This window comes from Plectropomus leopardus, chromosome 19, assembly GCF_008729295.1.
Source record: "Plectropomus leopardus isolate mb chromosome 19, YSFRI_Pleo_2.0, whole genome shotgun sequence".
NCBI classification, from domain to species: Eukaryota; Metazoa; Chordata; class Actinopteri; order Perciformes; family Serranidae; genus Plectropomus; species Plectropomus leopardus.
Window position 1 is genome coordinate 27,123,500 of NC_056481.1, and position 25,331 is coordinate 27,148,830.

A 25,331-nucleotide genomic window follows, 5' to 3' on the forward strand; every position below is an offset into this window, starting at 1 on the left:
AGGGAGAGAGAAAGAGTTAATAGAAAAATATCCAAAATTTAAAAAAAGTCCAGAAAACTATAATTAAAACTATTACAACTTTATATTTAAGATTATTTTTACAACTGTAGCATCTTTTCAGGTAATCTCCTTGTTTGATTTTCTTTTCTTTTTTCTTTCCTTCTCTTTTCTTTTCTTTTTTTTGCCTCAGGTCATTTTCTTTTATTGCAAATTTCTTGTTAAGTTCTTTACCGCTGTTCCATGTTTTTGAAAGACGGTTTCAAAGGGTTTATAAGTTACACTTACTTACACAACAACAGATTTTTAAAATTCTGGTTATATCCTCAGCATAATATTCTGAATACTCTTGACTAGTCATATTTCATAATACCTCCATGACATGGTGAGATCAGCTATAATATAAGCAACCATCAGCAGCAAGAGAACTGCTCCAATACTCCAGTATACAGCTACATCATTTCGTTGGCATAACAACAGTTTCCAAAGACAGATACGTGTTTTTAATTAAATCGAGTTTTCCTTTACAGCTGATGATCAATATCAACACATCTAGAAAGATACAATAAAAATGATTCTGTCAAAGTTATGAGACACATACTAGGAGTCCAAAGGGCAGACCGAGCATCAGTCTGCAGTTTTCCTCATGAATCCACAGTCAGCGAGTTAGTCATCCTGGGGCGCCCCCTTCAGACTGGACCTGTGTTTCTTCTTGTCCGTCTGACCCATGACACGGTACAGTTTTTTACGTGCCTCCTTCTGTCTCTTCAGCTTCGCCTCCTCCTGTTTCTCTTTCTGCTGCAGGAACTCCTTGTGTTTGGCATGCTGCACCATGTGGGCTTTCTTCCTCTTGTAGTTGTGGACTGTGCTCAGCGCTTGTAGCAGGGCCGCCACCTGATGGAACAGGTCAAGAAAAGCAACGCTTAGAGATAAAGCCACATTTTCCTACAGTATGTAAGGTCATCTTGTAGTTAAAGGAATCCACAAACAATTTCGGTCATTAAATAAAAATATATCCCAGCAAACTGTAACTCAGCTAACTGTATTTATTATGTGGGGACAGTTTATTACTACTAATTTAATATTTAAAGGCATAAATTGAAAAGAAATTAAGTGGCCCCACACTGACCCCAGGACACTGGATTTTTAAACTTGCCTCTAACTGTGCACCTGAAAAATATAATATAATTTGAGAAAAAAGAAATCAACCTTTCACAAAATTTGAGGTCCCATATGGGGGTTAAGGGGTCGGGGTGATTCTGTACAAGTTCTTGTTTTTCTTTCCCAACTCTGATCCTTTCTGGTCCATTTGTGAGTTTATACACACAAATAGTACATCCAAATGTCCCCTAGGTTTACTATTAGTACTAGTATTTGTTTGTATTTTTTTTATTTTGGTTGTTTGTTTTGGTTTTTGGATAAGTATCTTTGTACTTTTACTTTTTCTTTTTAAGATAATATTTTCAAATGCACGAATGGAAACCTGACAGTTTTGGAACTGCAATTGCATTGTCATTTGGACATCTGTTCATAAAAACAAATCTTTTCAAAAACGAAATGTTATGTGGCCCCCGCCAGTCTGCAACTCTGCATCATATGGACAGAAGAAAACAAAAAGCAACTGGTCTTCCTCTTCTTCATTACAGAATCTACATAATGATGACTTTTCAATATTAAAAATGTTAAATTGTTGTTAGTAGCAGTAATTTCATGGAAAATCTTCAATTGAATGACTAGGTTAAGAATCAATTGTTTTTTATATTTATAGCTCAATTAGGAGCAGATCTGAATCTAAAATTCCACACACACCGGGGACCTCCCCTTAAAGGATTTTATTCTGTGAAATAAATGACGGTTCGGGCCAAAACGCTCTGCGCAGAATAAAATCCTTTAAGGGGAGCTCCCTGGTGTGCAGGCCTCTATCTTTTCACATTTCGTTTTATCTTGGATCCAGCACCCACTATGGGATGTGTGTGTTTTTGAATCTCTTTGCATGAGATTATATTTATGTCATCATGTTATGATATTTGCCAGTGAATAGAAATCTGGGTCTTGTTAGCACAGTTTTGGTCATCAGTTTGAGATATGAACACACAGTGCTGTTTGTGTTGTAAGATAAGTGTGACTGAGAGATAAGCTGGAGGTCAGAGTGCTCTCTCCTGACTCTAGCTAGAGCTGCTCAGCTGCCGTTTCTCACCTTCTTCTCATGGGGCTCTCTGATGACACTGGGCCTCTGCAGATCTCGGGGCGTCTTTCCTTTGGCTTGCTGCTGTTTGGGTTTGCTCTTGAAGGGCAGGGCCTTCTGCAACTCCTTGGGGATGTGCAGGCGGTTGAAGCGCCTCTGGGCTCGGACCACCGGCTGGAGGGGAAAGGATTTAACATTACATTTGTGCAAAGTACAGCTCTGCAGACGCTTCAACTGCAATGAAACTCATTTATCATATTAAAAGCTTCTTTCACTGCGCTATAAATGGTAGGCTCTTTTAGCGGGGCTTGCATCAGATCAGGTGTTGAGTCTACTCTACCTTGTACAGAGAGTCCGTGTTGGGTTTGTTGCGAATGCCCATGTCATGTTTGAGCTGCCCCAGGGTCCTCATGCCTTCCCAGTTGTCCTTCTGACCGACGGGCAGCAGCAGAGAGGTGACGGGGTTGTAGAGCTGAGGAACAGACACTGGATACCAGGAGCGCAGGAACACAATGTCTGCACAACGACACATTAACATGAACACTCAGAGGAGGCCTTCAGGAGCAACATATCACTGAGCAATGTGTCATTACACTTCTGCATTGTGACTGCTGTGGTTGGGATTTTTTTCTTTATATAATCTATTTGATAGGGACAATGTGAATCAACATAGTACAACTTCAGCCTTTTGCAAACAAGCTGTAGTAACTCATGTTTCACAAAGAGTTTTCCAACTCCTGTCCCTAGTTCGGCTTTTACTAAAGAAAAAGAAGAAAAAATAAAAAGGAAGGTATCAAGGCCACATACAATGTTGTGCATACAATAACAGTTGTGGTAAAAAGAAGACAAAAAGGTCAACATTAACATCAGAATTACATAGAATTACAACTCTGTTAAAAACAAAAAAGACAAATGTTAAGGTTACATACACTTACAGCATTCAACTACAGGACATAAAATAGCTGACAACATTATAGAAAAGTCAGCAAAATAATAACACATGAATCAGACACTCACCACTCATGAGCAGGCGGTCCTCAAACGTGGCTCTGTAAGCTCCTGGCGGTGTAGACAGCGCCTTCTTGATCTGACCTCTGACCCCTGATACTGTTCGTACTGCAGCGCCTTCAAATTTGGCTACCTCCAGCACAGTGTTGAACATGCCCTGTGGAACACAGAGAGAGAGCTCAGTCCAAACACTCTACATCAGCAGTATTATCATCACACAGTGGCTTCCATGGAGTTCCTTTAATGCAAGTTTTTGGGTTGTCTGTTCATCTGTCCCTCCATTTTTGTGAATGTAATATCTAAAGAAAGCCATGAGGAAATATCTCCACATTTGGCATAAACGTCTACTCTGACTCAACAATGAACTGATTAGATTTTGGTGGTCAAAGGTCAAAGGTCAAAGTCTCTGTGCCCTTGTCTCTTTCGTAATTGTGAACAAGGATGACTAGAGGGAATTTCTTCAAATTTGGTACAAATGTTCACTTGGATTCAATGATGCACTGATTAGATTTTGAAAGGTCAAAGGTCAAGGTCATTGTGTCCTTGCAGCCTTCTCATTCTTGTAAATGCAATAACTCAAAGGCATTGGGGAAGTACTTAATTTGGCAGAAACATCCACTTAAGACTCTTAGACTACTTGGTTTACCTAGAAAGAATTGATTAAAATCTGGTGGTTGAAGGTTACTGTGACCTCAAAAATATGCTTTTAGCCATAACTCAAAAAACCATCACTAATAATAACAAAATCTCACACAGATGATAAAGAAGAAAAAAATATTATAAAATGATGACTATATCGAAGAGTGTGAAAGGTCTTTGACATCATAATGCTCTGCAAAAAAACTTTTCTCGTCATATTTCCACGTTATATCTCAAGAACCAAAGGGGGGACATTTGATCAAACTCTGACTTGATATGTGTAAAGCATCCATGTTTTCAAAGACTTAGATGTAAACTGTAATGCAACTCGACTGGTTCAAGGAGGCAACAACTGTAAGACGGTAATTCTTAATTCTTTGTTATGGGAGACAACATGGTCAGACCACACACCCAGAATGTCCACCACGCTCTGCTACTGTCTCACTATGATGGAGGCTCAGCTTCTGCTTCACAAAGTCACCACTGTTTGCTGTGCTGGCTCAACGGCGGTGGATTAAGTGCCACACTGACATCAGGAAAGCAGATACTCTGCACATCTTCCACTAGAGACCGAAATTCATCAGTTAAAATTGCACCTCAGCTCATACAATTAAAGATCTATGTCTTTACCGTTTCTAAATGTAGCAATTGATGAAGTTAATCCTTGGAAAGCTGGAGTAACATCACTTCTTGTGTTGTTTTCAGACGTTATTCAAAATATTTAAAGCTTTGAGGCTTGAGCAACTTCGAACTCTCTCTTTTAAAAACATGGTAAGAAGTGTTTCATAAATTACAAGAAATAAGTTCATTTAGATTTTTTCTTTTTTTAAACCTAGGGAAAGATGCTACTTGGTAAGAAATGTTTCATAAATTACAACAAATTGGTTGATTTAGAAATTTATTTTTTTAAAAGGTAGGGAAAAACTATATTTACAGCTAATTATCATAATTACATATTCAAAATAGTGTTACAGGAGTATTATCATTTTTAAGCACTTTTCCCAGGTCATTTCCTAAAATGACCTTTATTTATTTATCTAATTTTTGTTTTTATTTATTTGACTAATTTTCAGGTAATTTTCTGGTATTTTTACTATCTTACTAGATTTTGGGTCATTTCCTCTTTTGCCACTCATTCCTTTCTTGCCATGCTTTTGAGAAACATCAAATCAATTTGCCCTGGTTTTAAAGGGTTAATGCATTTGCATGATTGAACGCAGCTTGCGTGGTTTTTTGCAACTTTGGAGTTGTATCCATATGGTTAAATGTGCTCATTGTAAGTTGCTTTAAATAAAAATGTCAGATCAGCAGGTCAGTCTGCAAGTTCTCCAAAGATTTAATAAAATAAAACTACCAAAACAGACAATAAAGAATGTTTCTTTAGCAAATGCCATCTCTATAATGTGGATCCCCCCCCTCCCCCCTTTTTTAAAGTTTTTACCTAAAAGCTGAAGGCTGTAGATTACAGCAGACCTTAATGAGACAGGTAAAAGATGGACATAGGTACATGAAAGCTTTTCATACCTTAACAAAGCAGGTGTTCTTAAAGATCTTGTAGGGGTAACCTATGAGTTTGAGCTTCTTCACTACAGTCACAGTCTTATCCAGGTCCAAAATGACTCCTGTGGCTGCAATACGGAAATTAGCCTGCAGAAGAAGAGAAGAATTGTTAATGAAAAAATACTTATTGCCCAAAAGCCTTTAGTGCAATTTTATGATTTTTTTCAGTCTCAGAGTCACATAAAGCTGGGGATACACTACACGACTTTCAAAATCCTATAAGATTCTGAAAAGAAAAAAAAAGGTCTATGTTCTCACTTTTACTGGAATGAAATTTATGAAATTTTCCCCTCACATGATCTGAAGAACTGAAATGAAACCAACCGTTCACACTGATCTGAAGTGCTGGAACTAGCCTTAGTGACTTACTTTAGTTCCTGCTACTGACTGCACTGCCAGGAAGCCTGTGCCCTGTGGTGTGATGGGACCTGAAGTGACACAATAGAGAAGAGTGAATAACAGTTATCATTATCAGATGTCACAGAATTACACACTTTTTTAACAGTTCAGGAATAAAAGTCTCATTATACAGGAAGACATAAATGATCTCTATCGTCTTTTTGTCTCTATCATTCAAAAATGCATGAATGTCCATAATCAGCTGTAGCACTGGCTACATGTGCAAGTACACCAATAATCCATCAGGACTGTACCTGAGGCAGTGGTGTGTGTAAGGTTGGTGTTAACAACATAATCTCATGATGTGATTCATCAGTCAAGGTTTGTGCACATGTTGGACAATAAGTAACAACTTAAGTACAAAAATGCCAAAAATATGCTTGAGGTTTTTAAGAAACCTGACACAAAATGAACTGAGTCTGACCAGAGACTGCATGTTGGCAGCTTGTCAGTTCTTTAAAAAAAATTTACTGGCCTCTAGTGGAGGACTGTGCATGTCATATGCAGAGAAATCTGGTTTTTAGGATTTCACAAGGAAGAGCTCCCACTTAATTTTACAATTATTTAGTCCTAACACCAGAGCCAGAGCAGCAAACTTAAACCTTTATAAATTTGAGTCTAACATGAGTCACGATTCCTTTCCGTGTGCTGGTGCCGAGGATAGAATAGCTGCCTTCTTTAATTAAAGAGATGTCAAACTCTCCTGTCTTTAAACCGTTGCTGGATGGTATTGGTGAGTGTCTATAAGAAACAATGAGTTTTAAGCTAAATGATGTTGGAATTTTAAAATTGAGGAAGAGAGCAACAGATGAGTAATCTTAACATAGGGACCAGAAACTGTGTTATATCATGTGTTTGAATATTTACTCAAATATTTTTGAATGTTTACTCAAATGAACTGTGGGTGTGATATGTTTTTATAGTGTGTGTTTAAACAAAGGCTGACCACACTATAAAAAAACATGTAATGATCTACATACATTTAAGTGGGAATGGTCCTGGGACCGTAGCACCTTGACTTCTGTTTGGGGTTTCTCTTTTGGACGATAAAAGTCGTTTTTGCATCTTTGCCTGCTCCAACACATGCTTTATTCAGTGCACTTTGGTAACTTCGGTGGTTTTCTGACAAACAGCATTCAATAAAAGGATTGGGCTGAGATTCAAGCGATGTACTGAGCTCAGGTTGAAGAGAAATTTTCGACAGCATTTTGTAAAAAATTTAATCAAAGCAGTATTTCCAAATAGAATGTCTTGTTTTCATGTTTATTTAAAGTAATGGAAAACGATGGCATACTGCCATTGTGTTTTATGATGTGATATCAAATTTTGGGAATATATCACACTTTTTACCTTGTCTGCTCTCCAGAAAAAAAAATATGAATTATCCATTGATAGTTCACATTGTTACATTTTCTAATGGCTCTGACGGCGTCTTACCCCAGATGGAGGCGCCACAGTGCATGTGCTGCGGTGTGTATTTGAGCAGGCGGTGGCGTCCGTTGTGATCCTCAATGTGATAAAGGGGGATGGTCTGGAAGCGCCTCCAGCCTAACGACAGGATGAGTGGGTCTCGTGTCTTCAGGATGCGGTTATGCCAGCGGTGTTTCTTTAGTCGCATCTGACACAGCGACAAAGACACACACACACACAAACAGCTTTAGAAATGTGCTCACATATTTTTAAATGATACCAAGAGTATAGGAAAACAATGCACAAATCAATGCATAACATTTGAAATTTGAAAAAAAATAACATGAAATGGTTAGGTAAAATCAGTGTATAACAGGTGAAATAATTAGGTAAAAATAAATGGATAAACACATGAAACAGACGAAATACATCGATAAGCAGTGAAAATAATTAGCTAAAATCAATGCATAAACACATGAAATACTTAGTAAAATCATTTGATAAACAATTCAAATTATTGATTAGAAAAAAAACAATAGATAAACTATTTAAATAATTTTGTAAAATCAAGTGATAAAAAGTTGAAATAACTGAAATAATTAAAGTTCTGTAATATAATAAATAAAATAATAATAGAATGATTGTCTAACAGCTGAAACTGGTAAAATGAGTGAAACAGCATTAGTAAATAGGTAAAATCGAGGGATAAAATGATGAAATATGAAAAATCTATGATTAAATTGTTGAAATAACTAGACAAATCAATTGTAAACAGGTAACATAATTAGGCAAAAAACAGAAAATTAGACAAAATCAGTGGATAAACATTTAAAGTAAGTAGGTAAAGTAATGTATAAATGGTTGAAATGGTTAATAGTAGTGAGAATACAAACCTAGTGTTATTTTGCAGTGGCCTACTGATTGGACACGACTGAATCAAGCAAAACTGCTAAATCCAGTGAACATAACACTTAGAATTAGCTTATATTGTTCTGATTAGACTTTAGGTCCCATTAAAGTCTGTAATAAACAGTGCTGATTGGCATATTTGTAGAAAATATACATTATAATAATCAGCTCTCCCCAGTCGTTCACACTCACTTTTCATGTGAGCACAGCCACATTATTTGTATTTGCCTAAGAGCTTAGATGTGAAGAGCCTTAAGAAAAAGTAAACCATCAACAACAAGACATTCACAGAGAAACCTACCTGCAGGTATCCCACATTTCCCTCGCTGGAGCCCAGGCCACCAAGGATTATGGGATAATGGGGGTCAAAGTTGGTGACAAACTCGCAGGGCAAAGAGGAGATTTCTACTCTGACGTACATTCCTGGTCGGAAGCCTTCGTACTGCACTCTGGTCTCATCATCCACGTCCTCAAACTCTGCCCTGTTCAGCTGAAGACAAAATGCAGAGAAATATTCTCTTCAAATATGCTCATGAATATACTTATATTATACTTAACAATACTTATATGTGTGTTCATTGTACATGATTTTGAAATGTGGAGCATTTGATTTCGTGAATCTTCATCAGCTGCTGTGTATGAGAGCAGAACATACCTCCGCCTGCTTCTGCATCTCCTCCTTCAGGTCGTCAAAGTAAGTGGCGTCTCCGTCGTCATACTCTGCGTTGAATCGCTCCTTCAGCCTTTGCTTCTTCTCCAGACGCTTTTTCTTCTGGACCTCCTCGTCATCCACCTTCATCACACTTTCCTCTTCATCTTCATCGTCGTCTTCGTCTTTCTCACTGTTCTGTTGGTCACAAGGTGGAGAAGACAAAATGTTATTACAGATACATATTACAGATTATGGATACATTTATATAAATACTGTTTATATGCCGAAAAAATTCAATCATAAGCCCGGGCTATTATTTGCTTAAATCACTGAACTCAACAGCCTTTAATTTGGGACAGGCGTCTTTATGGAATGGGCTTTTAATTCCGTTCACACAAAATTCAGCACAGATAGAAATCTAATCAAATTATTTGTTTAACCTTTTGAGAACTGGGCAAATTGGCTTTATTTTATTTAAAAACATGGGAAGAAGATAATGAGCAACAAAGGCAGAAATGACCCAGAGGTTTGCAAGACTGAGATCTGTGAAAAGTACAAGAAAAGTACCTGAAAATTTGCCAAAAAATACAAACAAACAAAAAAGAAAAGAAAGTAACACATGAAAAAAATACAAAGTAAGAGATGACCTGGAAAAAAATACTTCAAAATTATAATAATTCTGTAAAATCATTTTAACTGTATAATTATGAATATAATCCACTGTACGTTTATCTCTGGCTTTTTTGAAAAATAGTCTTCTCCATCTACTAATCTCTTCTTTGTGTCTCTTGTTTACAACGCTGATAATACCATCTTCTTTGTTGCTCGTGGTTTTAGTTAAATTAACTGAATGATTGAAATGTAGTCAATCCTACCAAGCTAACATTGTGAGTAGTATGTTCATATTGTCTAAAGTTTAAACATATAAACATATTGCATGTGTGATCTAAGCAGCTAAGTAACATTATCTCCAGCAGGTAGCCAACAATCCAGTTTCATACATCCAAAGAACTTGTATAAAAATGAACTGCATGGTAACCAGAGCGGGCTTCAAATTGAGACAGGCCTTTATTTATCAAAATGTGTAGTCAGATTTATCTTCTATCATGCCATCACAGCTAAGCTGGTAACGAATCATGGATGTATGCGTTTGCATCCTTAATGAATGTAACTATGGTGCAGGCTGATATCAGAAGAAAATCATTACAGAAAGGCAAACTTATTTTAAATTACATTTATCAGATCTCAAAGTTTAACTATTTTCATTCAAAATGTTGTAGTATTGTAATAGTATTGTACATATTTACATTAATTTAACTCATTTCAAATAAGTATTTCAGAGGTTCCCCACTAGAGGGAGCTTGTGAACCATCAGTTGAACACATCCAATAGTTGAGAAACAGTTTATTCCAAAGTTAAATATGATCATGCACCCAGAACTTGGTCCAGTAAACACAAAACAAAACAAACTAAAAGTTGATTACTAGAAAAAGAAAGGAAATGAGAGTTTTGCCATGATTATCGTCTGGTGGGACAGATGTTATTTTGCCTGGCCACTAAAACACTGAATATCAGCACCGGAGTGGATGTGGTGTTAAAATAATTGTTATCATAATAAGTTGAAATATTGTATAATGTTTCAATACTCATAAGACAATAATCTTGATAAAAAACAATTCTGTATAAATAAGACGCACCTCGGCCTGATCCTGCTGACCAGTTTGGCCCTTGTGGACTTCTCCTGTTTCCAAATCCTCAAAGTCACCATACAGCTCCTCTAGAGACAGCAAACAAACAAAACACTGGATGTTAAAGTCGTTTATGCAACAACGATGTTTGAGGCTCCCCATAAAGACTCAAACAAAAGCCCAGACACAGCAGTATCCTCAGTTGAGAACTGAATGTCTAAGACCAAATCGCTGAACCTTGTGAAGTCACCTCCTCACGTGTCTGTTTCTGAAGCTTTTTAGCATTCTAAATTTAGATCTGTGTGTTTGGCAGAGCTGATTTGTTCTCCCCCCTCTCTTACCGTCCTCCTTCAGCAGTGTGGCAGCATCTTGGTCCTCCTCCCACTTCCCTGTGACAAAGCAGTCCTTGATGGAGTTCAGCATCTGGAAAAAAATACAACCTATAAGTTTTCACATCAACACAGGGCACATCAGGAACTCAGTACTCTGAGGCTTCATTCAGACTGCAGGCAAATCATATATTTGTCTCTCGAATGAGATCTTTAATAATGACAGCACTGTTATTTGCAAATGTTCAGATTAGATTTGCGTGTCCAGACATCACCAACCTATCTGCGACTACATGGCTACGCTGGTGACACGGCTTTCTTAAAGGGTACAAATTAGAAATGGAGGTCCATCCATCCCATTTTTTATGTGGCAGTGCAGAACTCCTGCAGACTGTTGTTCTTTAAGTTGTCATCAACAGCGCTCTGCCGTAACTTCGTTGCTCTGGACTTTACATCATCAGTATGTTTCACATCATGTGTAACGCAAAACTGACTTGAGTGGCCAGGGCGTCCAGACTGAGACACATCTGTAGAAACCTGATTGGAATTGTATTTCAAACCACCTCTAAATGTAGTTCGGATTAATGCGGGGCAATGTACTGATATGATATCGTGATATGAGACTAGATGTCCCTGTAAATTCAAAATATTCTAATATCTTAAGTGTTGGCTTTTTAAAGGCTGCATTACCATAAACTGATCATTTCTGAATTTATCAGACTGTTCTAGCTGTGTTACTTTTTGCCTTTGCCCACTTAGTCATTATATACACACTAGCGATTATTTATGCAATGCCTCACTGTGTAAATATTTTGCGAAAGCATTAATAGTTAACTCCACAACATGGATATACACTGATGGTACTAGGACAATTAGGCTACACACTGCCAGCCTAAATCTGCTTTTTTGCATTTCCAGATTGTATCCAGATTGGTTTTACAAAGTCTGGACAGCAAAATACCATATGAAATGCAATTTATACAAATGGGATGATGATGGGATGGATGACATGGAGAAAATCAAATATCCGTAACCACTGTACCTCCTCCAAGTCCCAGTTGTGGGAGGTGTCAGGGTTAAAACGGGAGCAGTCAGCAGCATTTTCTTGAGACTTTTTTCTCTTCTGAGGGCGGCTGACTCGAAACAGCCCTCCCAGCTCCTCATCCTCATCCTCAGAATCCTGCGCCTCTACAACTGAAAACAAAGATTATTGTTATCAAGAAACAGTGAAAATCAGAGCTATATAATACATTTATATTATCATGTAGTTTAGAAATGTATATTTACAGCACTTCTGACATTTGCTACAAAATGCCAAAATATGGCTTCATACACAGCTTCCATCTGTCACTTGGGAAAGTTTGTTTTGTTGCAGGTTTGCTTATGTTAGAGATAGTTAACCATATTGGCAACAAGATAAGATAAAATAATCCTTTATTGATCCCCAGAGGGGAAATTCAAGAAAAAACAGATGTTGTGGAAATTCTCAGGATGAGCTGTATAATCTGGTAAAATTATTATGCTGTACAGATAAGGTACATTTAACAAAATAAGTGTCATTGGAATAAATTAATATCTTACTTGTGATGAAGGAAAATCCTCATTTGTGCAGCTGTATTCATCTCTTACTTTGTGTTAAAGTGATTTGAAACTTCAGTCTGAGGCTGTACTGTAAATAGTTTCCTAATAAATAACAAATACAGCAACTTCTGATCAACCCAGAGCTAGACCGATACATTGATCGTGCTGATTTACTGGCTGATGGTAACTTATCACAGATATAATAGTATATACATACATTTATAAACTCTCCCATGACTTTTTGAGGACCCATGTCAAAATTTGCTGTACGTCAGCCTGGTAACACTACTTTTCAACACACACACACGCGCATACACACATGCAAATGAGAATTATGCAAGTTTTCCATTTTTATCAAGCGGCAAATAATGTTTGATTAAATCTGCTTGACTTGATGTCGTACGTTCTTTGTTGCAACTGTTGCGCATCACGATGTTGATGGTAACAATTTATCCTGCAGCCCTTGGCGCGTATTAGATTAGCTAACAACTAATTCAAAGAAAAAAATTCACATTACGTTACATTACATGGAAGATTATCCCCAGACTACTGTATTAACACACACAACTAAATTCAATGACTTTTCCTGGTTTTCTATGACCTTGGGAACCCTGCATATCCTCAAAAATACAAATGTTCTTAGAAATATATATTTTAATGAGCATGTGTAACCAGAATGTCAGGTTACCTGAACCATAAACCAGTTTTCTCAGATTGGGGGCTGCTTCTTGTTGCCGTAGAAACGCTTCTGATGCTTTCTGCTGCAGACCCTCCTTCCACCTCAGAGCCCCTGTGGACACAAACACGAGAAGGAACTCAAACTAAGGATGAAGACTGAACCTCCACATGCTGCCTTCAGTACCAAGTTCCCCTCACATCAAAACACATGTTCAGCTACCTTCAGACTTCAGACTTTTCTTGACCTATGAAAGCGTTACATTCATTGTTCTTTTACTCAATTTTAAATGAAATCCAACAAGCTTTTTTATGGTCTGAGCTCACACATAACGCAACAAGTAACAGTTAATTTAGGGCTAAACAGTAAAACTTTGCATTTATGGTGTAAGTTTGTGAGTTTTTCTTGTCAGTTCCATTTATTGAAGTGCCTCTGAACTGAACTTCTGTAAAAAAAAAAAACATTTCATCAAAAGAAACATTTAAAAGGTACAAGGTACAAGGTAGTAGTTGCTCTGAAGCTTTCATATCATATCACATGATTTTAGGGTTGCAACTAATGACTGTTTTCATTGTGGATAAATCATGATGCTCCTTGAAAGTCGGAGATTCGAATCACGAGTCAGAGACCCCCCAGACTGAGACTCCTTCAAGTTGAGCAGTTGTTTCTTTTTGTATTCACCAGTCAGAGTGAAGTGTCCTTCTGGGGACACTTTGGTACCTAGATTCAGCTCCTTCCTTCCTCACTTTCCTCTGCCTTTTGTGAGTGTTACCTAGTGTCTGCAAAAAATGTTGTACATTTCTGATGCTGTTAGCATAGTTAGCTGGTTTACTATATTACATGAATGTCTGAGTCACACTAAACGTCCTGAACCACGTTAAAACTCTCAAACTCTATATGGAAAAAAAAGACTGAATAGTTGAATATTTGTATAGAACAGCCATATTTGATTAAACTGACATAATTCTGAGCCCTTGGATTCATATGTTTGTAATAAAATGTCAGATAATGGTGAAAAATATCACTCAGTGTTTCCAAAAGTCCTTAAATGTCCTGTTTTGTCACAAACCAAAGATATTCAGTTAACTGTAATGTAGGAATAAAGAAATCAGAAAAATATTCACATATAAGAAGCTGGAATTAGAGAAATTTGACCGTTTTTTCTTAAAATTTTAGTCAGATTATCAAAATAATTAATCAATTTCATGAATCACTGCAGCTCTATTTTACCAAGCAGTTGGAGTTTGTCAAGTAGTCCTCTGTAAACTTTGATCCTCACATTGCAAACCAACATGCAAGAAGCTAAGTGTATGTAGTGGGAAACTAGATTCAAGACGGACACCCAAGATTCGGGTCACCAGTTCATTAAACGTCTCCCCTTCCGTTCGTGAGTTATGATGCAGAATAATGGCCTAAAAGTGTTTTTTCTGAACATTATTTGGATATATTATGTCATCATTTTATCCTATTAGTCATTTGTGTGATATTTTGTCTCAACAATGAATGAATTCTTGAGTTATAGTGAAAAAATAATGATCTCCAAATTCTAATCAGTTCATTTTTGAGTCCAAGTGAACGTTTGTGCCAAATTTAAAAAAAGATTTCCTCAAGGTGTTCTTAAGATATTATGTTCATGGGAATGAGATGGGCGAAGGGTCACAATGACCTTGACCTTTGACCATAAAAAACTAATGAGTTCATGATTGAGTCTAAGTGGACGTTTGTGGCAAATTAAAAAGAAATTACCTTGAGTTGGTCTTGAGATATTATGCTCATGAAAATGAAATGTATGTATGAAAAGACGGACAGTCGAATAATCCGAAGACATAATGCTGTCGGCAATAATTTTCGCTGGCACCCAGGCGAAAAAGAGAAACTTAAACATCTATTATTCCATGACAGTAGGCAAATTCCAGGCATCATGTGACAGGATCAAAGCTTGTAAACAGCTACAAAATGGACTTTAAAGGACAAAAAAGGAAACACTGATTGTGACTCTTAATAAACATACTATTTAAAGTGAGAAACAAAAAAGATCACTGATACTGGATTGGTAATCTGTGTAACCTGATTTTAGGTATTGGAACAAGTATCAGAGGAAAATTAGTGCAACCTTTTGAAAAAAATCAACACTAAAATGAAGGGAATTGATGTATTGGTGTATTTACCCTGCTCCTCCTCCTCCTCTTCACTCTCTGTTTGTTTCTTCATTGTTGCCTCAGTTGCATCCTCCTCCTCCTCCACTAATTCATCTTCATCGTCTTCCTCCTCTTCATCATCACTCTCCTCCTCATCCTCCTCAGAACAGTGGCCAGAGTCTCCTGCTCTCAGGGCCTCCCCGTCTTCTTCACTCTCCCCCTCGCTCACCTCCAGGTCGTCTTCACTGTCAGCAAACACCGGCACCTCCGCGCTGTCTTCCTTCTTCCCCTCTAGTTTCTGTTTCTTCACCGGTGGAGTGTCTGTTTCAGTCTTATCTGTCCTGCCAGATTCGGCTCTCGCCTGTTTGAGAAATGTGGACAGGGGATCCTCGTCTTCTTCCTCCTCCTGCTCCTCCTGGTCGCTGTCTTCACTGTCACCGTCCTCGTCATCACTAGAGCTGCTGCCATCCTCCTCCTCTTTAGCAAAGACCACCTTCCTCCTCTCTCTCTGGGTGTTAGGGTCCCACACACACACCTCCTGAGGGCCCTCCTTCTCTCTAACACACACACAAAACAAGAAAAGTTCACTTAAATTGTCAAATACAATGCTGCAGTAATCTCTTTGAAAATATTCCCCACACCACCAGCACCCTGATGGATCCACAGATTCATGATGTCTACTCCACACTTTGACCCTGCCATCTAAATGTCACAGCAGAAATCGCGATTTAGTAGACCAGGTGACGTTTTAATCATCTTCTGCTGTCCAGTTTTGGTGAGCCTGTGCCCACTGTAGCTTCAGTTTCCTGTTCTTAGCTTGCAGAGGTGGAAGCGGCTGTGCAGCTGGAGCCATCCACTTCAAGACTCTACCTGCTGTGCGCCGACAGAAGCTCTTCTGTAGAGCTTTGCTGTAATGAGTGGTTATTTGACTTATTGTCACCTTGCATTCAGCTAGAGCCGCCTTTATAAAAGGGTTTATTTGCTATTTTCCATATTTTACGACACATAAAAGCTTCAAATTTCACAAGTGGGGTACTTACCAATGTATTTTATGTTAAACACAACATGAAAATTACTTAAGCTTATTACCAAACACCCTATTTCAGGCATCTCAAGGAAAGCCATTCAAATTAGGGTTAATTAATGAATGAATTCTTGAGCTATGGCCAAAAACAGGTTTTGTGAGGTCACAGTGATCTTTGACCACGAAATTTGAATTAGATGACTATTGGGGCCAATTGGTTTTTGGGCCAAATTTGAGGATATTTGAGGTATCACATTCATGAGAATGAGACAGATGCTAAGTTCATCGGTGAGTTCAACTGGATGTTTGGGCCAAATTTGAAGAAATTCCATCCAGGCGGTCTTGAATTTTTGTGCTCTCAAGACGAATGAGACAAACCGAAGGTCACAGTAACTTTTGACCACCAAAATATAATCCATTCATGGTGGAGTCTAAGTGGACAACCTGAAAACATAATTTCTGTGGCGACAGCTTTTGCCAGAGGGGGCATAAAGACACATTAACTTCCGAGACAAGACATCGGGAGTGCTAAAATGCTGACTCATTTCCTCATTTTAGGACTCAATCCTGCAACACTCCACAGTGGCCAAGATCTTGCTTATCTACTCAGCCAAACATCCAGTTGAACTCACCGATGGCAGCACCCACTGCCCTCATCTTTTCTGTGCGTCCTGCATCGTTAACCCTCCTCAACCCACCTATGCTTTTTATTTTGGTCGATTCAGCATGTTGAATCAGCGGTGGCGGTTGTGAAGCCCATCGGTGATTAAAATCATTGTGATTGGCCATTTAGCTTAGCTTATGAGAAGAGAAACTAAAATGAAAAATGTAAAAAAAAAACAGCTAGAGTTAATAGGGAATGAGGTTCAAACAACTTTTATATGGTCAGATAGATTTTTTTTGCCATTGAGCTCATAGCAGAAATGTGATCTGATGGTTTGTGCTTTTGTTCACTGGCGCACAGCAAATACGCTTTGTTCTTTCAACAGAAGGCTGTGTTGTTATTGTGCGAACTGGCAGTCTTCCAGTTTCAGACGATAGACGAGGAGTATAGACGATCGCCCTCTGCTGGTATGGAGGGGTATCTCCTTTCAAGCAGGCACAGAACGTACCTGCTGGTTTGCCGTCAGTTCGGTGTGTTCCTGTGCAACTGTCTGGCTGAGACACGGCAACATGAGGCGACGCAGCAGGGGGCTGTTAGATCTGGGATGTCGGCTTGGTGTGTCACAGCCTTTACAGTGTGAAAAATTAACTTGTTGGTGCTCTCTGGTGGATAAACTATGTCATAAACACTGTTTCTAAAACAGCTTAAACATAACGTTTAAGTTAAACAGAACTTTGGCATTTCTGGGCGAAACCTTCTTGTTACTTATTGGCCAAGATAAAATATATACTATATACATATGCTGGTCCTGATCTGCCATGTACTGATGAGGATCTGATGCCTATCCCTAATGATTTGCAAAGTGAGAATATTTCATGTCTCCAATGTCCCTGACATCCATCACTGTACAAAACAAGTACGGAGGAAGAGTCCTGAGCTGTGAGGTGTCTCACCCGCTCTGCTCGCTGATGTCCGTGGGCTCCAGGGTGGCAGAGCCACTGAACAGAGACACCTTACTGGCAGCCATCTTGGCATCCAGGGTGCTATGTGTGTCGATGAGGGACTGGACCAGCTCTGTTGTGGGCCGCACCTCCTCCTGTTCCAGGACAAGAAAATACACATCAGGCACAAACAACACTAACATAACACTATTGGAACAATGATCTCATATAAATGGTCAAATTTAAAGTTAGACAATACGTCACAAAAACATGCTCTCAGACGCTTCAACAATAGTCTGAATAGAATATTATTATTTTACTTTTTTTATTTTTTTAAGTCAGGTGTGTTTTTACTTAAGCTCGTTTATTGGTTTATGTATTATTTTATCCAGTTTTGTTGGTTTTACTCATGTGTTATCATCTGTTTTTGGTCTATTTATCTTATTTTATTCTATTTTTATTTTCATTTTAATTCATATGTATTGTCCTCTTTCAATGGTCTACTTTTAGTTTTATTATTCTATTTTATTTTAGCTTAATTTGATCAGTCCTGATTCACGTCTTTATTTCTTCGTATTCGTTTTTATTATTAGTTTATTCTTCATCTTACTTATTAATTTATGAGTTTTTATTTCTATTTTAACTGATTTGATTTACTTTTATGGCCAGTAGCTAGCTTTTGTGTCTGCTACTCGTACCTCACACTTTGTGCAGAACATTGTGCTTCCACCGAAATATAGCATTTTTTATTATTGCCATACAGACATTTTGGGCCAGACGCCCGTCTTCAACGTGTGCATTCAGCAATAATAATACTATTATTAATGCTGAATGCACACGGCCCAAAATGTCTGTGTGGCAATAATAATAAATGCCATGGAGTGCTATCATAATCCTGATTTTGACTGCACTGATATCCACTTTGAGGATTCAGCACCCAGCCTCAAAAGTTTAATTACCCTAAAAGCTTGCCTGCAAAAATCAAACACCTCAGACTACATCACAAGCACACACACCTGCTGTTGATTGACGTGGTTTGCAGGAAGGTCAATATACACCGCATCTTTGTCATATACGACCCCCCCGACGCCTGCCATGGGTGCATAGAGCAAACGCTCCTTCTCATTCAGCGCTCTCTTCTTCTGAGCATCTGGCAGGGCACACGGGTCTGGCAGGAAGTTCACATCTGCCACCTGAAAGTCACCTACACCTGCAGAGAGCAACAACACACACTCAATTGTAAATATTTCCATTATCAGTGGATTTTTACTCCAGAGCATTTCATGTTCAGACAACATGATGTGCAGAAAAAAAGGTTTCATAGAGAACAAGTACTGTGCTTATGTACCTGGGATATGGACCTGGCCTTTGTTTTTTAAATGTGTCCCTCGTAGGTAGCCATAGAGAGACACTGTCCGGTCACACTTGGGGTCTGTCCTCACCCTCTCAGGGTCAGTTAAGTCCTCCATACTGTTTCAGTACAAAAAAAAAGAATTAAGAAAGTAATGAATGATAGCATTGTGGTTGTTTGGTCTGTCTTTGAGTTTAGGAATCTGTGTCTATTGTCTTGCTGGACATCTCAAGATATTTCTACTCACTGGAATTCTAACAGATGGAACTAATACTCTTATTAATGATTATGGTTATGTTTTGTAGAGCACGCCTCTGCTCAGTGTCTCCATATGGTTGATACAGCTCACCCTGCATCTCTGAGGTTCATTACAAACTGTAAAGCTCTGACTCTACGGGGTGAGTTGTTTCCCTATGTCAAAACACACAGGGAAAATGTCCAGAAAACTACATTTATAGTTAGAATAATTATATATTTAAAAATTATGTAAGATTTTCCCCAAAAAATGTTCAGGATTTTTTCAGATCATTTTTAAGTTGTTGTTCTTCTTTTCTCCTTCCGCCTTTTTCAGGTAATTTTCTTGTACCTTTTAACCAAGTTCTGGCAAATCTTTGGGCCATGCCTTGTTAAGTTGCTCATTGACTTTCTCTCTGTGTTTTTGAGAGAAATCAAACCAATTTGCTTAGGTTTTAAAGTGGATGTACATTAATGGAATTGCACTCAAATTTTAACGCAGCTTGTTTGGGGCACCCAGTAGCTCACCTGGTAGAGCGGGCGCCCCACGTATGGAGGCTGCTATCCTTGCTGCAGAAGCCGCGGGTTCAACTCCAAACCTGTGGCCCTTTGCTGCATGTCATCCCCTCTCTCTCTCTCCTCTTTAATTCTTAAGCTGTCCTCCCTCTAATGAAGGCAAACAGCCAAAATAAAAATCCTACAATGCAGCTTGTTTCCCCTCTGTCAGCTGCAGCCCTCTTGCTAAATACTCGTCCACTTTGAAATATTTTTCCCATTAGTCACTTCGACACAAAAACACAGGAAAATAGGGTCCAGGCTGGAAAATACCAAAGTGACCCTTTAAATTCACACAAAGCACTGTTCAGATCATGTCTTAGTATGGACAAAAATGTGTTATGTAAAAGGATATGTCAAAACAGCACGCTGTGACTACATGAGGAGTCAGTGGATCACTGTTCTCTTTCACTTTACATCTTCACATCATCCATCTGCAGTTCTCACAGCAAACACTGTCAATCTGCTGCAAACTAATGGAGAGAGCTGCTGTAGTGTATCTGGATGGACATGATGAGTCAGCAGCATGCAGCTTTAGGGTGTCACTCACCGATCAACCAGCACATAAGGGTGAGAGGTCTGCCACACCAGAGGACGAAACTTCATCACTGAGATAAAGCGGCCGAGGTTCTTCACTTCCTGAGTCTGATATTCACCGTACACCATCCCCGACAGATAGAACAGCTTGGCCCCCTGCCAGGTTCAAACACAACACCCTGAGTCACACATTCATACTGTCACCATGCCTACAACCTATGGCTCCAAGGCTCTGTATACCGGAGGCAGTTTCAGCAGTGAAGCGGCGATTTGGTCGTGTTTACCTGATAGACCTCAGTCCAGAATCTGTGTTTGAGGTTTTTCTTGGTCTTCCTCAGGGCCTTGTTGTTCTTGAATGAATCCAGGTGAGTCAGCACGCCCATGATGCGAGGGAAGCCGTGCACCTGACAGATGTTGAGGAACTCAAAAGTCTCCATCTCAAAGCCGAAGCTGGCATCAATCAACATCAACACCTGGAGGGAAAGACAACCAAAGCATTTCATTCATCTGAAATGAGTTAAGAATACTTCATTCTACATGTTAACCCTTTAAAACCTGCTTCAACATCAGTCTTCTTACACTGCAGTCAGAAGTATATACTATTTTACAAGGTAAACATGTATGCTTAGTTATGTGTTACTACTTCACAGCTTATTAATTTCAACTCCTTTTGACTTTTATTAACCCTTTAAAACCTGAGCAAATTCATTTGATTTCCTTCAAAAACATGGGAGGAAGGCAACAAGCAACTTAACAAGACATGGCCCAAAAAATAGCAAAAAAATTACTTAAAAAGTTACACGATAATTGCCTAAAAATAGGCAAAAACAACAACAAAAAAAAGTAAAAACAAAACAAAACAAAAAAGACCTCAAAAGTCCTAATATATATATATAATTTATATAATTTTACTTTTCTGTCGTATGATTTTGAATATAAAATTAAATAACAATAACAACAGTAAAATAAATATATAATTATTTTGGGGTAATTTTTTTTGGGATTATTTTCTAATAACATTGCCCTCTTTTTTAAAACTATGTTTTAGGTATATTTCTTGTTACATTTAACAAATGTCATGCACTTTGTGGGATATTTTTTGCCAAGTTCTACTCACCAGGTCGGCGACTTTTGCAAGGTCAATCATCGTATTAATGTTATTGTTACACTCCATGAAAGTGAGGCGACGCTTCTTGCCTGAAGATTACAAAAAAATAGTCACAGAAAATGATGAATAATTATGGTTATATGTGTAACAGTGCACAACATTAATAATCACCTAATGTTCCATTTGTTTTAACCAAATGTTTTTTTCAAACTTTAAATCAATAAAAGGAAAATAAAACCATAGAGCACTCAAACCTAATACCAAGTAAAGTTTTTTTAAAAAAATACTTTCATATCAATGGATGCAATTTGCAATTTTATTCAAAGAATGTCAATATTTTTCTGTTGGAAGCTGTAACAGCTATGAGGTATTAAAGTTGCTGTGGGAACTCTTGACTGCTAAAATATCTTTACAGCAGGGCTTTGTGAAAGTGGAACATATCTAAGCCGTCACCTCCGGAGGAAACCTGTGGCCAAACTCACCAGAGACAATGGTTACAGGTCCACATATGTCCCCGAGCTTCTGTCGGGTGAAGTTTTTGATCAGGCAGCGGATCAGGGTGCTCTTTCCCACCTTAGGGGGCCCAACTACTACAATCACCACAGGGGGGGGTTCCAGGGGGGTCCGGTCTACCAGGGGAATGTGGTGTTTTTTGGCCTTTATGTCCTGGGCCCTTAAAAAGAAAACCAAGAAGAGTAGTTTTACACTGCTCGTTTCATTTCTAACATTTTTTATTATCCTGAAATTGACTTTCATTGGTCTTTCCTGCTTTGGATTCATTAATGAGCAGAATTATGTCAAACTGGTTTCACATCGTGGACACTACAGAGGACTGAAGTTTCTGTGTCGCAGCACAGCGACACGAGAGCCATCAGGACTGACCTGTGGAAGGTCTTGGCCATTCGCACAGCCGACTGAACGGCGAAAGCTTTGGGGTTGCGTTTTCTTCCATCCTCCTCTGTGAACGCTCCCTGCTTCCTGAGCTTCTTCCTCTCTGCCTTCGGCCCGCTGTGCTTCTGCGTATGTCGCTTCTGTTCCTTAACTTTCCCGTCCATCCTGTCTGCTAAAGCACAAACAATTTCCACTAAAACCTCTATTAACACAAATATTTGTGACATTGACATGCCAGTTACAACAGAATAACAAACCTAAGGACAAAATATATTCAAACAAAAACTGCTTGGATGAATATACATTTTCACATCCTTGAAGATTAGTGTATCTATTGATTATTATTCCAGTCAAGTATTGTTTTTTTGAGTCTTGTAGAGTCCATTTTCCCACATTCTTTCTAGTTGTGCTTCTTGTAGTTTGTGTCAACTTTTCCACTGAAAAGATTTCTTCTACAACTGTTAGGCCATTGGTCTTTTGTTGGTGGTGTTACTCCAGGTCCTAGTGAGAGCTTTCCTGCTTGCTACCAGCTTTACTTTGATCAAATATCTATCACTGGCAACAACATTTTCTTCAGAGAATTTACTAAGATGAAGTACCAGACGGCTGTACGGGACCTCATATCCTAGTATTTGCTTTTGCTCCTCACTATTTCCTAAAGTACAATTATTTTCTGACATTAAAAAAAAAAAAGACCCGCACTCTTGCAAACATTTCTCAGCTGTTCGGCTGATTACTTTCCAGTTTTAGTGTAATAAAGAAACAAATCAAATTCCTACATGAGAAGTCCCTCCAGGTTCACTAATAAGTGGATGAATGGTGTATCTTTCACAAATTATGCCAATCTTTGTCTGAAATTTCTACATAGAATTCTTTCTGTCATTTCACCTTGATAAATTTAGTTGAATGTTTGTCGTTAGCGCTCCATCCTTGACATAATGCCAAAATTATTTTTTTGTTACTTTCCTGATACACTTCATTATGATTAAAATACAAACTGTTTCACTGAAGCTAATCTTCAAATGCAGCTACTGAAATTTATAAATGTATTCATTCATCCTACAAGCACCCAAAATGTACCGATGATGAACACTGAATATGTTTAGCAGGCATTAGCATGTAACACAACTGACAAAAATAAAGATATAAGGCTATAATGCAAAGAGTATCCACAAGCTGAATTTTACAGTGTAGAGACATAGAGCAGCAGCAGGTGATGTGCACAAAAGTGTCTATCATTAAGCAAAATTGGCAAAACTAAAATACTGCACCTAAAATATGATCGGGTGGTTATATAAACGTCAGTACTTCAGTTTTATCAACTGTATTGCGACTCCACTATGTGTATGACTAGTTTGCCAATCATGGAACAATGAGATAACTTCTCTGAAACATTTGGCTGAGAATTAAAGGAATACTTCATCGACAAAATCGTTTGTTTGTCATTTACTCACTCTGTGTTACCTTGAATTTGTGAATTAAAATTAATTCTCTTGCATGCCTCGGCGGTGAACGAAGAGTCCAGAAATAAAGAAAATTGAGTGAGCTGCTGTCACTTGATTTTTGGCGTTTTTATCAGGGTAGGGCACTGTTTTCCAAAAACTCCATACTCATCACAAAAATTCTGTACCAACAGGTGTTTGTGTAACAGTTTGGTTTAGGTTCATGGAAAAAAGTTGTTGCATAATTGCAAATATATTGATAAATGTTACAGTTACAGCCATGTATACAATTACACGAACAAACACAGTCTCCATCCAAAAAGCACGCTGCTGAAACGACTGTGGAATTCGCTTTGAAACCTGAACAGATTGGCTTGTTTAAAAAACAAACACATGGAGAGAAAGTTGTGAGCAACTTCACAACAAACGACCCAAAAATGTGCAAAAAATTCATTTAAAGTTACAAGAAAATTATTAGAAATTAGCACAAAAAGTGAAAGAAAAAGGGAAATGCCCTGAAAAAAAATGAATATTAATAAAATATAAATAATTATAATATTTTTTCTGTAGCCTAATTGTAAATATGTAATCAAAAACTTGGATTTCTCTTTTTTTACTGCGTAGAAACACATTCACGTTGTTCAGTCTTTACCTCGGTGTGTGTATGAACGTGACGAGTGAGAGTACAGGAGTGCAGGCCACAGTCTGTTAACACTGACTCTTTCTCTGCCGGTACACACTGAAGCTAACGTTAGCTACACATAGTTACTACGTGTTAAAGAGAAAATATTCGTCTCCATACCTGAAGAAACCCCTGCTGTAGTCTGATGCCAGCCTCTGTTGCTCTTCTGCAGCTCTCACGTGTGTATGTTGACCTCCCAACCGGAAGTGTATGGAGGTGTCACTTTGTAGTAGCACGGGTGGAAACAATTCTAAAAGGTTCCGCGCAGTGAGGCGACTGCAGTGGCGCCCTCTGCAGGCCTTCTTTCAGTTCGTTTTACCAGAACTGTTTTTGAATGCACGTTATTGTAGATGTGCACTGTATAAGGTTGTTGTTGTTGTTGTTGTTGTTGTTGTTGTTGTTGTTGTTGTATTATATATAAAAGTGTTTACCAAACAAAATCAAGTTTTTAAGTTCTCGAGTTTTTCTCCTTTATAAATACTCCAGCTTTAACTCTTAGGGACTGTTAGGTATATTTTGTCGAGTTTTTGTTCTTCATTTTTTTAATCATTTTGGCTGTGTTCATACATTTTGGCAAGATTGTGTATTTTTGTTCAAATCTGTGAATTTCCAGCTCAGCTGTGAAAATTAAACTGCAACACTAATATGGATAAGTGCAAAAAATGCACCATTCAAATGGCAATTTTTGATCTCACAGTCATCAAAGCATAAAAACATGCATTGTATTATTTCTGGGTGTCATTCTGGGCTTTTGCCTTGGAATTTGTAGTTTTTACTATTTTCCACCTGAT

The 25,331-nt window shown here is 38.2% G+C and overlaps 1 protein-coding gene across 2 annotated transcripts; it reads right to left on the minus strand.

Annotated features, from left to right (window-relative positions):
- Nucleotides 1–195: 195 nt before the first annotated feature.
- Nucleotides 196–24,749, minus strand: bms1 (BMS1 ribosome biogenesis factor). Of its 2 annotated transcripts, none has more exons than XM_042508390.1 (23): nt 24,661–24,749; nt 22,408–22,588; nt 22,008–22,198; nt 21,535–21,614; nt 20,702–20,890; nt 20,431–20,573; nt 19,089–19,210; nt 18,757–18,950; nt 17,753–17,895; nt 15,202–15,728; nt 13,046–13,147; nt 11,819–11,970; nt 10,789–10,870; nt 10,457–10,536; nt 8,763–8,954; nt 8,409–8,597; nt 7,226–7,406; nt 5,759–5,817; nt 5,354–5,476; nt 3,200–3,347; nt 2,523–2,698; nt 2,195–2,356; nt 196–891 (listed from the first exon to the last, which is right to left on the minus strand). In XM_042508390.1, exons 2-23 carry the CDS (start codon nt 22,578–22,580, stop codon nt 664–666), a joined length of 3,636 nt encoding a protein of 1,211 aa, XP_042364324.1. In that variant the 5' UTR covers nt 22,581–22,588; nt 24,661–24,749; the 3' UTR covers nt 196–663. The 2 variants fall into 2 exon arrangements, with proteins under 2 accessions (XP_042364324.1, XP_042364323.1); XM_042508389.1 differs by having other exon boundaries at nt 22,408–22,585; nt 24,661–24,741.
- Between the last annotated feature and the right edge of the window lie 582 nt (nt 24,750–25,331).

Bases quoted from the DNA above. Each gene is read 5' to 3' on its own strand.
- bms1 (XM_042508390.1), bottom strand. From the start codon at position 22,580: ATGGACGGGAAAGTTAAGGAACAGAAGCGACATACGCAGAAGCACAGC. The intron at 19,211-20,430 runs GTGAGTGACACC...GTACTGAAACAG, and splicing joins CCTTATGTGCTGGTTGATCG to TATGGAGGACTTAACTGACC. The intron at 17,896-18,756 runs GTGTGTGTGCTT...GTCCTGGAACAG, and splicing joins ACCACGTCAATCAACAGCAG to GAGGAGGTGCGGCCCACAAC.